The sequence below is a fragment of the Rhinolophus hipposideros genome (assembly GCF_964194185.1).
Source record: "Rhinolophus hipposideros genome assembly, chromosome: 13".
NCBI lineage: Eukaryota > Metazoa > Chordata > Mammalia > Chiroptera > Rhinolophidae > Rhinolophus > Rhinolophus hipposideros.
Window position 1 is genome coordinate 14,661,493 of NC_138059.1, and position 20,012 is coordinate 14,681,504.

The window sequence follows — 20,012 nt, forward strand, 5'->3', positions numbered from 1 at the left end:
TTTCCCATAGCAATCAGATAATAACAATAGTTACCTCATAGGGATTTTATGAGAATTCCATGAGCTAGCATAGAGAAAATATGTAGCACAGTGCCTGGTTCATGATGTGTAAAACCTTAACTTTGCTACATATTATTATAAGTTCAGGTTATTATTTTCCAGCAGCATCCGTCATCCTCAGAACGGAACTGGGGACAGCAGATGAGAGTTGGGAACAACTCCCCAGTTCTCCTGAATTCGGTCAGGCGAGAAACATTCAACCTCTTATGCTCTGACAATGTGTCGGCTCTGCTAGGCACACACCAGGAGGATGAGACGTTAGAAGGGGGCTTAGCAGACAACAACCCAATCGTACAGGGCAGGAGGACACAGCTGCTTAGCAGCATGGATTCTGTGTTTATAAGAAATTTTCACATACAGTATCTCATTTAATACACGAATCACCCTGTGAGTTGGATAGGACCGAGAGAAGTTTTAAGTGACACTCAAGAGTCCACATCTAAGAAGTGTTAGAGCCAGGACTCAAACCTACTCTTCACATGTGAAATTTAGCATTGCTTCATGTTGTACCTAATTCCAACACAAATAGTATCACTATATGACACCAAAAGAAAACCGTTTAGACAGCCAAGGGCAGCATCGATATTTACGCTGTTGGTATATATACGTTTCACAGAACCTATTTCAGAAAAAAAAAAGATATATGAGATGCAAGGAATAAGTTCAAAGAGTTATTTTTTTCTTTATCTCATCGAGGGGCAAGGACTCAAAAACATGTGTAAATCGCTATTCTGTGTAATGTGTGTAATGCGTGTAATGTGTAAATCGCTATTCTGTATGAAGCATTAATTGAAAAATCTCTCATGCTCTCCTCTTTTTTAAATTTCAGCAACTGGACCTTCATTCCTGCCCCAAGCCAATAGTTTTCATCATTCATTCCTTCCTGTCAGCGAAAATTACAAGACTGGGCTTGGTTGCCTGAACAGAGGGGTGACTTACCTTTGAGAAAAGGAGGGCTGAGATGCCACCAGAAAGTGGGCCATCAGACACCATTTGAAGTGAGCAATGCACCAGATGTTGTATGCCCCAGTCAGCTTTAGCTCCCAAGAGTCCTGCGTCACTGTCCCAGACTCCTCCGTCAGTTTCACCACCAAGGGGTTACCCTAGGAAAACACAAGGGATATCAGAATACAACTGTCTTTTCAGAACAGTAAAGAAGAGAGGGCGATTGGAAATGCACCGCATAGCTTCTGACAATCAAGGGCGTGAACATTAGAACAGCATGTACAGATCTTACTCACACCAGTTTCTGGTCTACTGGCTCACCCAGGTAAGCAAGGGCTGAATAGATGAAAACTGGACATTGTCACCGCTCTCTTCCCCAGTAACCAAGACTCCTTGTTCTGTGACTTATCTCCTACTCCTCAGTTGACTTTCGCTGGCAAGGAAAGAAAAGTACTTCAAATGGAAAGCCACTCTTAATTAAGTGTGAAGAATCTGTTACTTTTTCTTAATGAATTATCTTTCAATAATGGAGAAAGATTCTGAAGTGTTCTCATGAGCATATCCTGAGCAGGAATTAAAACAAAGCCTCGGATACTGATCTGAGCTGTAAGCTGGTGGAAACTGAGCCCAAGTAGACTGCAAATTGCAAAGCTTTGCTGAAGAGCGGTGTGCATGAAAGAAGCTTAATTCTGGGCTGCATTCACACCAAGGTCTGCTGTCATAGAGCCAAGACTGACAGTTTTATTTATAGAAAGCAAATTATGGATATTTTTTTAAAAGATTGCCATTTTGATTACACACACACAATCAACTAACGTGGGGTTAACTAATTATCCTCATTTTGTGGTTTTCAGTGGATGCACTGAGCAATTGATTGACCCTTGTTTCTGCCTGTGCTTGTATGCATGCATTTTTGAACCAGTAACAGAGCAGCGTCATACACTTCTGGATGATGCTGGGTTTTAGATGTAGACCCAGCGTTATAATCACATCTGTTGACAGCCTCCTGCAGCTCTTCGGGAATTGCAGAGAAATAATATAATGACCTGATATTTTTCTACAAGAATATTTTCAGACACCATATAGCATATGACTGATTTAATGCTTTTATCTTTCAAAATGAATTCACCAAAAATACACCTAGTATTTTATTTGGGAGCCACTTTCCTCAGACTTTGAACATTAGCTCTAGAACTTCTGCAAGCATCTGTAACCCTTCTTTCCCCTGCAGTTTACACAGACAAATGTTCTAGGTTAGATTTGTGTGTTTTTTTTTCAGAATCATATTTTAGCAAATACCTATGCAAAGAGCTTTAAAAAGTGAAACTGTGTTAAAGGAATGTCATTTTGCTCACTGAGACAGAGGTGTTTATTGAGTTACAATGTTTTATTTTAGATCAGCGGTTCCCCAAAGTATGTATCATGTGACACTAGTTCCAGAGGTCAACGAGTGGCATTTTGTGGGGGTGGAAACAAGTCTGGTAATCAAAAATGTTTGTTAAATACTGAGTTAAGAAATGTTAAACAGATTTCACAACTGCAGGCCTGCTCAGAAACTTGAATGTACATTGTGATTCTTCAAGGGAAGGAACCTGTGTGCCATTCCCTACACTCACCTACAGAACTCCTAACAGAGCATCATGTGAAGCTAGTGTCTAAAAAAAGTATATATATATATATACCAGCTTTGGGACGTTGATTTTTTTTCCCTTTTTTTTTTGGTTTCCTATTTTGAAATGCTGAAGAGTGAAGTCCCAGGCTGCTATTGTTAGGAAAGCTTTGATGCATTTGTAAACTATACTGCATTCTTTCATTATATATTTTCAAAATCACTGGAATGTTGTTATACAAGAGAATTATACTTGTGTATTGTAAATAACATATTAAAATACATATATTAATGCCAATAGTTTAATTCAACAACATATAATCTAAGGTGCTCAGTAGTACATGAAGTATGAGTTAATTACTCATAATTAAGTTGCAAAGATCCTATTATATATTTATAGACACATTAAAATGATCATAATTAGAAATATTATTTCTTCATCAGTTAAGTTTTGGACTGATTAAGACGTGGGTGGAAATCAACAGAAACTACATTCTCTGCATTTATAAAAATTTAATTTAAATATTTATATTTTAGAAAAAATATATTTGAATAAAATTAATGCATTTTCTGAATTATGTGTCATTAGCAAGAAATAGAAAATTTTACTAAGAGAATTATATATATGAATCATTTTAGTTTCTTCCAAGTTAGTGTATCATATCAGCGTGGATATGATGAATCAATTTCACTCACTCATTTTTTTCTCATTCTGAATTCAACAAATTACAATGACTTTACACTGTAGATCTTTTAATCTTCATGTGTGTTATGAATGTTGTGAATGACACAAACTCCTATGTCTGGTTCATGCCTGGGTACAGTTAACGAAATCAACTGAGTCATTTTGGGGACTTTGTTTCTGCCCAATTCGTTCTGTGCTCAGTTTGTTTCTTATTTGAATCAATGAATTATTAAATTCATATGTTTGTCTCTTTCAGGGCAAACCAATACAAATGAATGATGTTTAACTACTTAGTGAGAAGCTATTCATTTGCTCTTTGGGGTGACATATGTGTGATGACATATCTTTAAATCATCCCATAGGGATTTAAAGAAGGCCAATAGAAACTTAGACAATTTTTTTTTTCAGACTTGAACGGAGAAACAAAACCATACACCTATTAAAAAACACCTAGGCAGAGGCTTTTCATTAATTCTATCGATCGATGGGCTTAAAATGCTGCACAATGCATGCTCCTTTGTCTAAAAGCTTGTTGACCCTTCTTAGTTAAAGTCAGAAGGGATGGTCATTAATAGTCAGGATTCTCCTAAAATTAACACACAGGGGCCGTTCTGGCCTTTGTGTTACAAATATCAGATATTCTATGTTCAGAGGACTGCAATGGGCTGGGACGAGGGAGTAATTTTTGAATGTACCTTGAGTTTAAAAAAATGTGCCTATGTTTATAGCACCATGGGTATCATGTAAAATTTATATGAGTTAAATAAATATTCACCTCTGAATATGGTGGACTGGCTGGTGGTTTCCTGATAGCCACAGAGGGACATGGGAGTATGAAGACACAGCCTACTATTTTCTTCCTCCAAGATTGGCCTTGAAAGGTGCGAATGGGTAAAAGGGATGCTATTAGCGTGTTTTTTGTTTTGTTTTGCATGTATTTTTGTGTGTATAGTTTCAGGATGGGTCTTCACTTGGGGCTCAGGAATCTCATTTTTAACTAAGTTTTTATGGGATTCAACCTATACGCCAAGCTCCAAATACTTGAATTCTCTGTAGGACTTGGTTGTGTTTAAATTGCTTGTAATAAATGTGAAAGACTCGGGGAGAGAAGCCTTTTTGCTATTCAAAAATTTAGTAGTATTGAGATTATATTTAGAAGTAGTATTATATATTATTATATTTAGAAGTAGTATTGAGATTATATTTAGTATTGAGATTATATTCAGTGTTGAGGAGACTTTAGAGTTCATCCAGCACATTATTTCCCAAAGTCTATTCATAATTTTAGCAATACCACCTTAGTATCTTAGTATATGATTTGCTAGTAGTATAGCAACATAGCATATACATATAAAAAGGAATATACACCAATTAAAAAATTATAAAAGTTTGTACCACCCAAAATCATACCAGATATACTATGGTACTACATTTTGGGAAATGTTGACCTTGTATAATATTCCACTACAGTCAGGAATCTCTTCCTGAATATACCTTGTACTTGTTCATTCCCGCAGAAATAGAAAATTTCCCGGGGGAGGGAGCGCCTTAACTTTTGATGCAAGTCACTCCATTGCTGGATGGCTACAGCTGTTAGAAAGTTCTTAAATTCTTAGAGCAAAACTTATGTCTGCCTAACTTTCAGTCATCATCACCCTGTTCTACCCTAGAAAGACTGCAAGTCCAATTTTTTCCACCTGAGTGTCCCAAATAAAAAGACAAATCAAGGCTGAGGATGACTAGGTAATATAAAATGATCTGCAAATGGCTTTAAATAGGACATGTATAATTCCTCATTTTCATCTTTAAAATACCAATTGGCCAAGATTAAAACTTTCCATAATAATTAGTGGTGGAAAGCGATGGGAAAACAGGCACTTACACATCCATTAGTGGGTATATAGTATTTAGCAATAATTTGGAGGGCAATTTGGCAATATCTATAAAAATTTTAAAATCCATGTAACTTTTGACTTATGGGGATTCATCCTAGAGACATAATTGTACAAGGACACAAAGACTAATGTATAAGGATCATCTTTGCAGCATTGTTACAAGAAGCTGAAAAGGTCAATGTGACCCTCTAGAACTAAATAAATCTTGGCATATCTATGCATTAGAATATTCTACAACTGTTAACAAAGAATGGTCCATTTGCAAGTGCTAATATGCACAAAATATCTAAAGACAAGTTCTGCAAAATGCAAACACAGATACACTGTAGACACACATTCCATTTATTTTTTAGAATGTGGTTCTCTTCATGCTCCCAGGGGCACTGCTGGGGCATTCTGGAAATCTGTGCTAGTGTTTTGTTGTCACAATGATTGCGGGGCAAATGGCCCTATTGGTGTTTACTGAACAAGAGTCAGAATCGGTAGACTTCCTGCAGTCTGATGACAAGTGCCTACATCTAATGGGACCATTTCCCACACAATTTTTGTGTCCTCTGAGTTATTCATGTAGGTAAAAAAAAAAACACACAAAAACAAAACAAAACAAAAAACATAATTATCTGAGCCTAGACCCTGACTACATTTTACATACGAAAACATTTTTTGAGTGATTCCACAGATTCTGAATTTTCTTGGTATACAACAATCATGGATAGGGGAAGATTGTGCTTTTGTTTTGCATGAGGCATCCGATAAAAAGTTTTATAAAAACAAGTCATGAGTAACAAGCCTATACCTGGTCCCTGAGTCACCAATACAAAACTCCTGACTACTTTTATCTGTGCCTCACTCATGTGGAATCTAGGTAAAAGTCAAATATTCCACTGCATCTCGTAGTGTAGTTGTAGCCTAGCCTCTCCATATTGAAATGCATACTATTTTATTCTCATTCCTTTTCTAAACATCTTTACCTTACACCTAGGGGTATCAATTTAAAAAAATCCTGAGTGCAAGTAGTTTATACTACTGTGTTGGGCTCATCCTATGTCTCTCAGCTGTCTGGCCTCCTAGACTCTGCGCTGCCTACTCAACCTTAGGTACACCGCCAGCTCTGCTTGGCCCAAGGTTTTCTGCCACTTACAGCCAACTAAGTGTTTGCCTGGAAATGCTGCCTCCCCTTACCTTTTGCCTTGGCTGCTGCCAGGCAGCGAGGCTGAGAAGATGCATACTTGAATTTCTGGGTTCTGCCACCAATTCCAGACTTGGATGAAAGGCCACACACTAGGGTTTAAGAACTGGTGTCCTGCGCAGCTGTTAAAGATAATGACCTGAGCAACGCAGAACTGTAGGGGACTGAAAGCTTTGTCAAGCCAAACACGGTAACAGGAAGGACCTGAGCAGATGAATAGAGTCCTATGCTTCCTCCTTGTCTGAAATGCGGTTTCTCCATACATCATATATCCAGAGAGACGTCCCATGTGAGTGGGAAGACACCTGCTGCTGGCTGCACCTCTTTGAGCCTCATGAAACTGGGGCCAGGGCAGTAACGTGTCACCCTGCCTGCCTTGCCTGCCTTTTCTCCTGACTCTTCTTCACTCTGTGCCCTGGGATTGGACCTCTTACATAAAACTCGGGTTTCGTTTTCTAGGGGGCTTGGCCAAAGCCCTTTCTTCATGACTTACCTCATGACAGCCAATGGGACATTACAAATATTTCTAAGATAAGGGATGCTATGCTGGCTCTGCTCAGTTGAGACAATGGACACATGATGATATGCTTGTACTTGGGTAAAAATGTCTGGGAGGATACATTAAGAAAAGAAAAACAAAACAAAACAAAACAAACGCCTCTTACTATCAGTTACTGCTGGAAAGTGGGCCCACGACCATGGCTATGACTTTAATACCCTTCTCTATTATACGAACTTCTTAAATGTGAGTTTAAAAATTCTCTTTTGAAAAAGGTTTCCCTTTTCTTTTAATGGGTAAATAATGTTTTGATAATGGCAAGTAATATTTTCACACTGTTAATAAAAATCCTAAATAATAGAACTATTTGAATCTATGGCCAGAAATTAATTTTATCATGTCACCTGTGGGCTTCTCAATTACACTAAATTTGATTTCACAAGGGGACGCCTCAGGAACAAGACTAAACCATGTCCAAGGAGGCTATGGAGTCACGTTTGTATAACAGAAAAGCAGTAGGAACCTCTATTTTGGCTTCTTCTATTCATTTTTATTTTTCTTGGACAAAACTAAGGCCTTTTCTTGGAAGACGTTAAGACTCAATACAGAGAACATTGCTCAAACACTATCACCGCAAGAGGGGCAGGGCAGAGGTGGAGCTGGGCGAAAAATGACACCCAATGGGGACAAGAGACGGGTGGGAACTGACACACAGTCAGCCCACTCACTGAGAAGGCATCCCACCCACAAGCCCTGCAGCCCTGACTCCAGGCTCAGAGGTGGAGCCCGGGGGCCTGATGGCTGCAATTCTGCCTCGGCTTGGACCAGGGCCTCGGAATGATGAAAGCAAACTTTGTTTTCCCCAAGAAACAAAGCTAGTTCATCTTTCAGCAACTTTCAACAAGTCTTTGGATGAATAAAGCCTATTTCCTCCCAAGAACTCAACGGCAGTGTACTGTCTCGTTAGTCGCAGCTTCCCTGCTTCGTAATTCTTACCTGCACAAGGGGTGAAGAAACTGCTTCCTCTGCAAGTTTTCTGGGTCTCACGAGAAAGGCCAATCCAGTCCAAAGAGAAGCTATTATTGTTCCTTTTTCTGCAAGTAGGGCCTTCCAACGAAGGCCTTAATAAATGAAGTTTTTGCAACTTTCGCTCTTGCACGTGGCCTCTTCATGAATTCTTCGATGTGAATGGAACCTAATGTTCATGGCAAACGAACCAGCTCACAACTTGGTGGCTTAGAAACCAGTCGCGTGTTATTTCTCACTATGCTGTGGGTTGGCAGGGCAGTTCCTTGCTGGTTCTGCCTGGGCTCACTCACGTGGCTGCACTTAGCTGGAGCACTGTGCTGGACGGCAGGTCCAAGACGCCTCACTCAGCTGTGCTGCAGCTGGTGCTGGCTGTCAGACGGGGCACCTCGGTTCTCTTCCACATGGCCTCTCATCGTCTAGTAGGCGAACCGGTTCTCTTACGTGGCTGCTTAGTCGGGACAAGGTTCAAGAGCAAACCAGAAGCTGCATGGTCCTTGAGGCCTAGATTCCAGCTCACACCATGCCTTTTATGTCACATATGGCCAAACCGAGTCACAGTGCCAGCCCACATACAAGGATGAGGGAATTAGATTCCGTCTCCCGATGGGAGGAGCTTGAAGCTTTGTGGCCATATTTAACCTACTATATTCCACTCTCACCACAATTATTTTCATTCTTCTATCTGCAAAATATGTTCATTTCCTCATTTCGTGATCTTTATCTGGTCCAGATAAGAATGAGACTTCCTACGATGTGGCTTTTTAAAATCCAGAATACTGTGACCTAATTAACTAATTAAACTAGTTAAATACCATCTATACATCTAACATTCAATGGTGAGGCGCGGACAGGATAACTGCAACAGACACTTCCTTTCATCAAGGGGCCAGTCACTAGACCATAATAATTCTGAAATCCAGCTGGTATGTCATCAGTTCTCACTGTCAGGGGCAAGGAATGTGATACGGGGCTCATTTCTGCTACCTGGGAGTGGTACCCTACTCCATTATTCTTAGCTCTGCGCTATGCGCTCCTGGCTCTGAGTTTCTGAAAAGTCTTTCTTGTCCACAAGAAACAATCCGTTTGCAACTGAATACCTTTCCCATCCTTCTTCCTGCCTATTGAAATTTGGTGGCCAGGAGGCCTATTTTCATTTTGATATAAATTCCTTAAAACTTTATGAACTTTCTGTTGCCAAGAAAATTCAATGGAGAAAGTACAGTTTTTTTTCCGCAAATAGTGCTGAGACAACTGGATAATGATATGCAAAAGAATGAAGGTGAATCCCTTCCTCAAAAATTAACTCAAAATGGATCATAGAACTAAATGTAAGACAGAAAACTAAAAAGTGAAAAGACAACCCACAGAATGGGAGAAAATATTTGTAAATCACGTATCTGATAAGGGACTAGAATTCAGAACATAAAGAACTCATACAACTCAACAATAAAAAGACACATATTCTAATTAAAAATGGTCAAGGGATTTGAGTGGACATTTCTGCAAAGAACATCCAGAGATGGCCAATCAGCAGATGAAAAGATGTTCAACATCATTCGTTATTAGGGAAATACAAATCAAAACCACACTGAGATACCACTTCACACTTCATATCATTGATCATATCACTTAAATTATTAAATATTTCTAAGGTCTTAACAAAGGATATGGAACCACAGCTTTGGTGTGATCTGTCTCCTGAGGTATTTCTTACTTTGGGAATCTTGCCATTGGAGAGACTGGAAGTGGGAAGCCATTTTAGTTGCTAATCCAGAATGTGCTAAGCCCTAGGTATCTCTTTTAAATTCTGCTAGAGAACAGAATAGTTCCTTCTTTAGCGCATCTATCTTTTCCTGTACCTTATCATATTTACCTGCATTAATAAACAAATGCAGCCTTGATACGTTAACATTCTGCCTGGCGATAACCTTAACTAGACCTTAACCATTAAGTTCATTAGATGCAACTTCTCTTTTCGAGGTTATACAGGCAACAGTTTTGTATCACCACTACATAACACAGCTGAGCTAGCTAGGTGGGCCCTGTGATGCCCTCCTTCCCGAGAAAAAGGGTCTCATTCTAAACTTCTCACTTTAAAGAGTATGAGCTTTCAGCATGACTCCCAGCAGCAGTAACTAACTCCGCAGAATAGCTGACATCTAAGCTCAGCCTATATACCCTCCTATGTACCTTTCAAGGTCCCTCTCATGCTTACCCCGTATAAACCGAGAGCCACTGGTCAGCTGGGTTCCTCTCCTGGAGCACAGCTCCAAGGCAGGTGCAGCTGTGCTTTAGCCCTGCCTGCCTCTTCTACCACGAGTTTTAGCTTATACCAAGTGGCGTTTGCCTGATGGTCTTGCTCAGTGTCCTCTCAGGGTGAAAAAAAACAAAACACCATAAACACAATGACAAAGGGCTAATCCACTTAACAAGTCAGAACCCTTATAAACTAGCAAGAAAAAGTCAACGTATTCAAAATAAAAACAGCCAATTAAAGAGTGGCCAACATATTTAAAAAAATGTTGCCCCTCACTATTTTCTGTCATCAAATAGGAAACGGGGACTCTGCTATTGGGTGTGTAAACTGATCTCTCAGAAAGGCAATTTGGAGATATTTATCAAAAATCTTACAACCCACAGATTCCACTTCTAAAAAGAAAATAATCAACACTGTATTAGGAAGATTCATCAAAGTTTTATTTATAATAGGGAAAAATAGAACCTATATGATCCTACCATAGGGGATTAAATAAACGTTTTGGTTCATTTGTATTATGCAGTTATTAAAATAATAATATAGGATATAAAATTTATGACACATTAAGAGAAAAGCAGGCTGTAAATTAATACACACACATAAACACATATGCACACACACAACCCCAATTTTGAAAATATTTTTTAAAAATCACATATATTTAAAACATATATATTTACAGTGGTTACCTATAGGTAATGGGGCGGAAGGGGGGGAATGTTGGAATTTTTTCAGTCATCTTTGTAGTGCCTGCATTTTCCAGAATTTCTACAATGGGGAAAAGATTTTTTCTGGAAGTCTGTACTTAGTCATTTTCGCTATGACTTATTTTCACAATAAGTCAGACCCCCTCTTCATTTTTGATTCCAGATAAACACTAGTAGCTCCAACAGGGATGGTTCTACGGTAATGGTAAGGGAAGATGGCTTCCTGTGTGAATTTTTTTTTTTGCCCATATTTTCTAAATCAGGAGGCATCCAATAAATTATGCCCTTGGAACACATGAGAAAAACCATTTGCACTCTCACTTGAGCTTCAGTAATTTAAATAGCCCTAACAGACACATTCACCGAGAAATAAAGAAGTATATTTTTCTATTTATTGGAATAATTAAATAACTAAGAGTAAAACTTTTAAAACATATATACAAATATTAACTTTAAAAATTAAAATATAGTGAAACTATGAAATAGGTATACAATTAAAATACATTAACTGAGCATCCTTAAAACTACATAAATATGAGATATTTATGAAATTCTTTAGAGATGCAACATCTATTCTTTGAATAAACTTTGAAATTTGTTTATAATGTTCAAACTAAGAGAAGAAAGCAATAAGTAATAGCTCTGTCAATTTATAATTGTCCAAAAAAATGATCTTCTGTTATTTCTTGCTTGTCTTTTCTAATACCCATTCAATTACCTAGGGGAGGGAGAAAAATATAGGGTTATGGTTCATTTCTATTAAAAATTTAAGTGATAGAAAAGGATACTGTTAAAACTTCAAAAGAAAATGGTAGAAATTTTAAAATAAAAAGTGACAACTCAAAATCTTAAAACATTTTATCTTAAAAACACTTTTTATTTTCTAAGAGTACTTTCTGCTAGACTTCCTACAGTCCTACTTTCTGCTAGACTGTAATAATTGTTCTCATTAGAAAAAATGAAGGTTCTGGTTTATTTTCTCACCTTTATCTGAAAATGTTTTCTAAGTGTCACTAGAAAAAAATTAAACCAAACGTTGAAAACAACCAATCAAATGGGTTAATTTTTCTATCTCTTTGGATTTACTTTGTAATTTTTCTTTCTTAGCATCATTTTAAAAACTCTTGTTCACAGAGCAACCTAGTAAATACTATTAAATACTCTGCTTGCATACGTCTATTACTAAGTATTTTAAAGAGTGTTCTTATTGCATAGATAGCAGCATCATAGCTACCCTGAAATCAAATAGCAATTTAACTGAACGTAGTGTTATGGGAATAATTTATTTACCTGTACAGCATTGTTGTTTGCTGCTTTCTTCATTTCTTCAAATAGACCCCTTGAAGTTTTAAGATCCTAAACATAATAAAATACAGCATTTTACCAGAGAACAGATTGCTAAACAAACTTGAGATTTTCCTTTATGTTTTAGCATCTTTTGTGTTAGAAGCTTTCCTCAAAAGTCACCTAAACAAACAAACAAAAAAAGTCAGCTAAACCTTGGCTGTCCAGTTGTCCTTAAAAATGAAGTAATGAGTCAGGTGGGACAGGACTAATGGGGGGGAGGGGATCACTTCCTAAATTATATAAATATCTAACCACTATGTTGTACATGTGAAACTAATATAAAATAATACTGAATGTCAACTGTAATTGAAAAGATATAGTCATGGGGATGTAAATACAGCATAGGAAGTATAGTCAATAATGTAACAACTAGTGTCAGGTGGATACTGGACTTATTGGGATGAGCACTTTGTGACGTAGATAAATGTCTAATCAACAGGTTGTTTGTACACTTGAAACTAATAAAAAAAGAAAAATCCTAAATAAAAATAGGAAATTACATGAGATAAAAATCCGTATCAAAAAATATTTTCATACTGATTACATGTTGAAATATTTTAGATATTTTATATTAAACAAAATATATTATTAAAAAATAAAATAAAAAATAAAAATTAGATACTGACAAACTTACTGGAAGCTCAGTCTTGTGCAGAGCTTGTATACTGGTGGCTTCATGAAGAACGTAATAAGCCACTGGCTTTCTCACTGTGGCCCCCAATTCTTCTCTCCTCCAGAGACTATTTCCCAGAAAGGTGGTGGAGAGAACTATATGTGATGGGCCTTGTAGTTAACATGTGGGAGAAGAATGGGCGAAGCAAGTTGAAAGTTCCCGAGCTGACTCTGTGGATCCTTATTTAATTCCCATTTCCCGCCCGGCCCTTGCCCCTGGCTTTCCATGATATTGGTGTATTCAATTCCTGAGTGTCTCAAAGGCTGTGTCTGATGAATTGGTTTGGTTCTCACTGGTATTCTACCAGGCAGGCATTCAGTTCGTCACTTCTTTTACTCTGCTATGCCGCGCTTCCGAGTAATTCCTCTCGTCAACAATGTACTAAAAACAAGTCCACATTGTTTTCTTTCCTCTATTCTTGGTTTTTGTACTTTAATACTGTCTTTCTTGAGAGATTTCAGAAAGGAGGGGAACTGAATATATGTGGTCACTTTGCAATTTTAATCAGAGACCCACATAAAACTGTGATTCAAGTCACAACCTCTTAAAACTGGAGATAATCTAAGCACATCTACATGTACATTTTAGAAAACTGACATCTGAGTCGCTTATTTGTCCAATGTCCTACAACTAGCTGACAATAGATCCAAAATTAGAAACTGGGTGTTTTGATACTCAGTCCAGTGGCCATTTCACTTTATACGAAAATTACTAATTAAGCATTATTTGAAACTTATCATCAACTGAAGTCAAAGACTTGTTAGGAAAATACTGAGGATACCAATTAAAATGTAGTCTTCTTTGTGTGGGGACTAAAGTCAAATAAATCAAATTTAAAATATTTTGGCTCCAGTTTTTCGTCTCCGTTAAAAAAAAAATCTGGAAACAAGTTATAATTAATGAGTGTGAAAAATACTCACTAAAGATTACTTCATGTCAAATAGGAACGTGAGAACATGACCTCAGTTTTGCCGTTAGTGGAGAAGACAGGTACCTTTAGATAGAACTTAGAGATCTCAAACAGACGCTGGCTGCAGGCCGTGAAACACTCGTGTGCCTCAGCAATACCATGTTTCCTCAGGGTTTCAGCAACCACTTCTTTCAATATCTTGAATAGAACATAACATATGACTATATTTCTTGGAAAAGGTACAAACATATTATTTCTGCTTTAGAGTTCAATTCTGTGAACGACACAGCCATGTATTAATAGCTGTACTAAAGAGAGATAAAAGATAGATATAAGCTCATTAAGCCAAAACAATTGAGAAGAATAGAGACCTGAAATATATACATGATCACACAGGTCACAGGATGATATCTGTTAGCAAGAGATGACGAGTATCTTAACAGATAAATTTAGTCATAAGTTCTGAGTTGAAATCTGAGTGCAAAAGTTATATACAGAGTGTAAATGTTATAACAGAAATTTCAATCATGCGTACTGAGTTGAAATCTGAGTGTAAAAGTTATACTCAGCTGGCATATATGCACGTACATGTGCATTTATTTCTTATTATGGAACATTTCAAAACACTGAAAAGTAGAGAGAACATTTTGTAACAAATCCCTATCTCAATATATCTATAAACCGGCATCAAGAGGGGCCATTTGGGGCTAATTTTTTTTCATTTAGACTCTCGCCACCCACTTTCCCATTATCCTCCTTGTACCAGACTATTTTAAAGTAAGTTGTAGATACCATTCATTTCATTCATAAAATTTTTAGACATATACTTTAAATGAATCAAATAAAGGAATTTCTTCCCACAGAGAAGCCAGAGAGACATGAAATGAACCTTTACCCGTGTATGTTTCTGTGATCTTGATTCCTTAATTTGCCTCAGTGTTTTTGATTTGTACACCTTTCTCGGAGCTGAACTGGCCATTGCAGTGACGTCTGGAGCTTCATAGCTCGGAACTGGAACAGGTGGACAAGTCCCAGATAATGATCTCTGTACCCATTGCTTTCTGGATGGCCCCACATGGTGGTGGTGACTAGAACTGCTGCTTGTCTGAGAAAGAAGAGAATCTGAACTTGCAGATTTCACAAGCCTATGGTGGGGGAAAATATTAAAAACAGAGATTAAGTGACTCAACAAGGAGGTCCAGTTTCTGTCCTAAATGTTACAACTATACCCAGTGAAACATAAACCCAAGAAAAGCAGACAAAATTTCTTGCTGCTACTGCCTTGAAAAAGCAATCGACATCACATGATACAGTTGCTCCCTTAGTTCTTCCAATGAGTGACTAAAATACAGAAGACAACTGATAAACCATTAGGTTGGTGCAAAAGTAATGGCAGTTTTTGCAATTATTTTTAACCTTTTAAACTGCAATTACTTTTGCACCAACCTAACAGAATTCCAACTAATAGGAAAAGCAACAAGTAATATTACTGTCACCCTCCCCATCACTTACAATTTCTAACATAAATCAGCTATGGCGTGCCAGGTGGTGCTATTTATAGACTCGGCATGCATCTGTTAAGTACTTGCACTTTTCTATTAAGATAATTTTGACAAAGAAACCACAGCTTATACTTGTACCTATGCAACTACCTGTGCAAAATTAAATAACAATGTTAAAACAAATTCAAATAAAGCTATAAAACTGACTCTTGTTTCAACTTTTCTAAAATGTTTAAATTTCCTTTTACAAGACAGGGTCTCATATCCTTTAATTTTGCTAACCAAAGGGTTACAACGTACTCTCTTTTTTTGAACATGTATCTCTTTATTAGTCTCAAGTCAGAAGTAAGAAATATTATTACAAAATACAGTATCCTAAATGTTAATGTATTTGCTTTTTAGCTTGATCAGGTGTAAAAAGTACCATAATTTGTAAAATCCTCATGAAAATAACTTAAGTTATTCCATGTCAGGGAAATAGTATTCTAATACCATGTTTCCCGGAAAATAAGACCTAACCAGAAAATAAGCACTAGCATGATTTTTCAGGATGACATCCCCTGAACATAAGCCCTCATGTGTCTTTTGGAGCAAAAATGAATATTTAAGACCCGGTCTTATTTTGGGGGAAACACGGTATTTTTAACTTTTCAAAAAAAGATTTGGAAGTTTCTCTTTAACATATTTCACATTTTTTGGAAAGGTTAAACACAATAAAAGTTTAAGGCTTGCTTTAGATGCCAAAGATCTAAATTTGACAAAGATTCTAAATATATATAAATTCAATAGACATTAGTTTTCATTGCATAAACTTCTAATTTTTGTTCAAGTATTTGGACATTTTACTTAGCTAGTAAAAAAAGTAGCTAGGAAATTTCATATAATGCATTATTACGGAGGCTTTAAAGCTATATTTTATGTGAAACAAGTGCTTTTAAAATGGTGCCTGATGGAATCCCTTATTTCAGGGGCCAATGTGGGCAGGAAGCAGTGAGAGGAAAGAGAAGGATGAGCTAACCGGAGAACTGCCATCCCCAGACACCCTCTTAGATAGAGAAACTCAGCTGCTTAATCTATTGGATAAGATCTCCAGTGTTCCCTCGCTTAAAATCTTTACAATCCGTAAATGCTTTACAATGCTAATGGCTGTATATTAGCATATAAAGCAAGAAACAGTGTGTTTCTTCCAAGTCATTTCTTTTTATAACTTATAAGCAAATCATCAACAACTCACAATGAAAACAAAATTCCTGGTATGGAGGAATTAATCTAAAATCTATGCAGAAAGCAGTTTAAAAATATGAACGGACACCAGAAAGGAAAAAAAAAAAAACACCCAAAGGACTAAAGTACTTTGTGTGAAGATACTATTTTTATGTACTTAGTATATCACCTTTTATTGGGATAAAGGCAATTCAGATCTTTTGATCTCCTTTTCAATAGAGATACTTCGGTCCGGAGTTCACTCTGTAGAGCTTCTACGTCAGGAACACTTCCAGGCTCTGACAAAGCTGCAGGAGATGGAAGAGGGCTCAACACAGTAGCTACTGGAAGACTTTCCCGGGTGCAGGTAGTTTGAGTTTCATAACGAATAAGACGAGACTGAAGTTCAGAAAATCCCCCATCTCTTTCTAAAGATTTCCGGTCATCCAAACAGTATCTAAGTGAGAGAAAGATCATTAAAATCAAAGCCCTTATGACAGCAATGGGCTTTCCCCCGCCAATTAGAAAATAGCAAAACATTTACTTAAAGAGGTCTTATTTGACTTCCTCATTATTGGTAGAAGGTTGAGTGAATGGCCGACTTTTCTCACAAGCTCAGTTTTTTCTAGGCTGCTAGATGACATGGCAAAAGATTTAAACATTTGAAGTATGCCTCCTCTTTGACTCTTTCTGGGCAACAGATTAAGTTAATCCTCTGGCTTACTTTCAAAATAATACAGTTGCTGTTTTAATACTTTTTAAATCTCTACCAACCTCTGATTTCTCAGCATGGCTGATATGTAGCAACGTGAAATGCTAACTTCTGTCAGCAAGGGCACATTTATTTTCAACACAAAGATTAAAAGGGTATAAAGGCATTCTAAACTGGTTCACCAAACACAGCTCAGAACAGTCCGAATTTTTTTCTTTGAATCTCACTTCCCACCTTATCAGTCAATCCGACTGACTGACAGCACTTTGGCTGTCTCTGCGTGTGTGTGTGTGTGTCTTAGTTTCTAGGTAAATCTGATTGAAGGCATCAGTGAGATGTTAGCTCGGAGAAATGCCACGTTGTTAAGTACTACAGTGAAGCATATCGGGAAGATAGCCTGTGAGGTGTGTGACTTTGGAAAGCTCTGTACTGTCTCCCATGCTACAGATGCAGTAGAAAAGCACAAATGATTTCACATATGTGATGGTAGGACTAGAAAAATTAAAACCTTTCTCTGTGATCTGTCCTCTTCACTTGTAAAATTCTAAGATGCTCCCTAAAATCAGATTTTGTGTCCATAAGCCTTTTGTTCAACTCCCAAGCAGTGTATCGCTACCCAAACATCTGACTGATTGCCTGATGGAGGTTTTAAGGAATTCCTCTCTGTCTCTCTCTCCCTGCGATACTTTCCTATTTGGTTTCTAAGAGTACACACCAGGGAGACAGACTCCCCGGATTTAAATCTGGCTCCACCACTGACTAGCTGTGTGAACTTGGCCAAATTACTTACCTTTGTCTCTGCTTCTGTTGCCTTGTCTGCAAAACGAGATTTATAGCAGGGATCTCAAAGAGCTATTGTGAGCATTCTTTGAATGGGTACAAGTTAGCCCTGAGAATCTGTGCCTGGAGCACGCAAGCAAAGTGGTCAATAAACGTATGCTGCTTCTGTCATTGTTGTTATAATAATAATAATAACCATTATTATTATTATTGTTATTTTATCATCATTATCATCATCACTAGGTTGATTTTATACCACAGCATATCCTATAGTATGCTGATAAAATACATAGCATAGCCAGGATTTAAACCCAGGTTGATGGCTTCAGAGCCTGATTTGAACCAATGTATTTTAGTATACTATTCTTAGGTAAAGTGTAAGGATTATCTCACTCAGAGGTCAGTCCATAGCTGAACATTAGAATCATCTGAATAACTTTTAAGAAATATTGACACCTAGTGTACATGCCCAGAGTTTCTGATTTAATAGGTCTGGGGTGAGAACCAGTCTTGGATATTCTTTTAAAAGCTGTCTAGGTAACCTAAAGTGTAGCTAGGATTGAAAAATCTCTGATATAACCCAATAGTCTAACAGTGGAGAAAACTATTGCCTAAGTCAGAATGTTAACTGGTGGCAGAGCAGTGACTAGAACATAGGTTTCTCAATTCTCTAGTATTCTTTCTACAGTTTGTTGTTTAATAAAACATATTTCATGAAAAATCAGCAGCAATCCTAAGGATTACTGATGAGTTCTACTTCTGTAATGGGCCTGATTGAATCTAGGGTAAAATTAAGGACCATGGATGTTAAGAAAGGTTCTAGGCAAGAAGCAATGTATACACATCTGCAATAACGTAAAATGTATACACATTGCAATAACGCAAAAAAAGGGGGGGGGCAATGTAATACTTGATTAGCCTCTGGGGAATTTTTGAGAGAAAAGATGACAATCTTGACTCTAAGTGAGTACTTTTTCTTACTCTAAGATTTTGATACTAAGATGCAGAATTTTTCTTTCAGTTTTAACATCTCTTGATTGTAGCTATCCATAATATCCCTTCAACGCCCTTACGGGCACTGTGCATGTTGACTTTAATTGCCACTTAAAATGTCTTCAAACAGATTATACTATCATTTGTCATTGAAACAAGTTACTGAGTAAGTGGTAAAGGAACAGAAACAGAGCAGCAGAGTGTATATTTGATATTAGTGAAGTAAATATGGATTGCTGGATGAATGACTACAGTTTCCTATTTTCTTGCAAAACAATAAGTAAATGCTGTATGCATCCCAAGGAAGGAAAATACCTATAAAATTAAGCTTTTTTTGTCGTGTAAATACAAAACAGACACGATACTGCCTACCCCACACCAAACAATGCCAAAGAATGCATGAGAAACTGTTAAAACCCCTAGGATAGATGAAAGAAAATTCAAAGCAACAAGAGGCTGATGTGAACAACTGATTGTCACAGTTTGTCAGCAGAGTTTAATGTGTGGTTAAAGAAAGCAGTGCCTCTTACAATCAATGGTATCTTATACCCAAGGATAGAATAGATAAGTGAAAAAAACAAATAGGCCATCAGTGGATATGCTTCACTTTGCCTTAAGAAACACTGATTTGTAATTGAGCAGTTCATATATTTTTTCCAAATATCCCTTATGTCATAGTAGAAGAAGAGCCCAAGTATTCCAAAGGCTTACAGCAAACATAGGAAGAGAGAACTTTCCTTGTGGTTTCCTATTTACTTTAAAATTTCACTTGAATTTTGTTTCTACTCCACAATCTGTGTTTAACATAAATAGACCCCCCCCCATGCAATACACACAAATCTTGAAAAAAAAACGCACGTTTCTGGATTCACTTTGCTCACTTATTGCAAATTCAGTAGTTCGAGCTCAATGCCCCAAGCATAACTAGCATAAATTTATAAAGAAAACTGCGTCACAGCTAGATTTATTTCCTTATGGAGGTAGGCAATAGACGAGAAGAATACTATTCTTTTATAA

At 37.3% G+C, this 20,012-nt stretch overlaps 2 protein-coding genes across 5 annotated transcripts in view; one reads left to right on the plus strand and one right to left on the minus strand.

Annotated features, from left to right (window-relative positions):
- The window catches only part of SNTB1 (syntrophin beta 1), a 212,786-nt gene extending 205,558 nt beyond the window's left edge, over positions 1-7,228 (plus strand). The window contains exon 7 of the mRNA XM_081070731.1: positions 890-7,228. Coding sequence (XP_080926857.1) covers positions 890-982 — 93 coding nt within the window. The 3' untranslated portion in view covers positions 983-7,228. The remainder of the gene's footprint in view (positions 1-889) is intronic.
- Positions 7,229-10,588: 3,360 nt separating this feature from the next.
- Positions 10,589-20,012, minus strand: part of MTBP (MDM2 binding protein) — a 69,637-nt gene continuing 60,213 nt past the window's right edge. For all 4 annotated transcript variants that reach the window (XM_081070734.1, XM_081070733.1, XM_081070732.1 and 1 more), the window contains 5 exons: positions 16,701-16,967; positions 14,701-14,950; positions 13,890-14,003; positions 12,166-12,231; positions 10,589-11,593 (listed from right to left, as the gene is read on the minus strand). In XM_081070734.1, the coding sequence (XP_080926860.1) occupies positions 11,555-11,593; positions 12,166-12,231; positions 13,890-14,003; positions 14,701-14,950; positions 16,701-16,967 (736 nt within the window). In that variant the 3' untranslated portion in view covers positions 10,589-11,554. The remainder of the gene's footprint in view (positions 11,594-12,165; positions 12,232-13,889; positions 14,004-14,700; positions 14,951-16,700; positions 16,968-20,012) is intronic.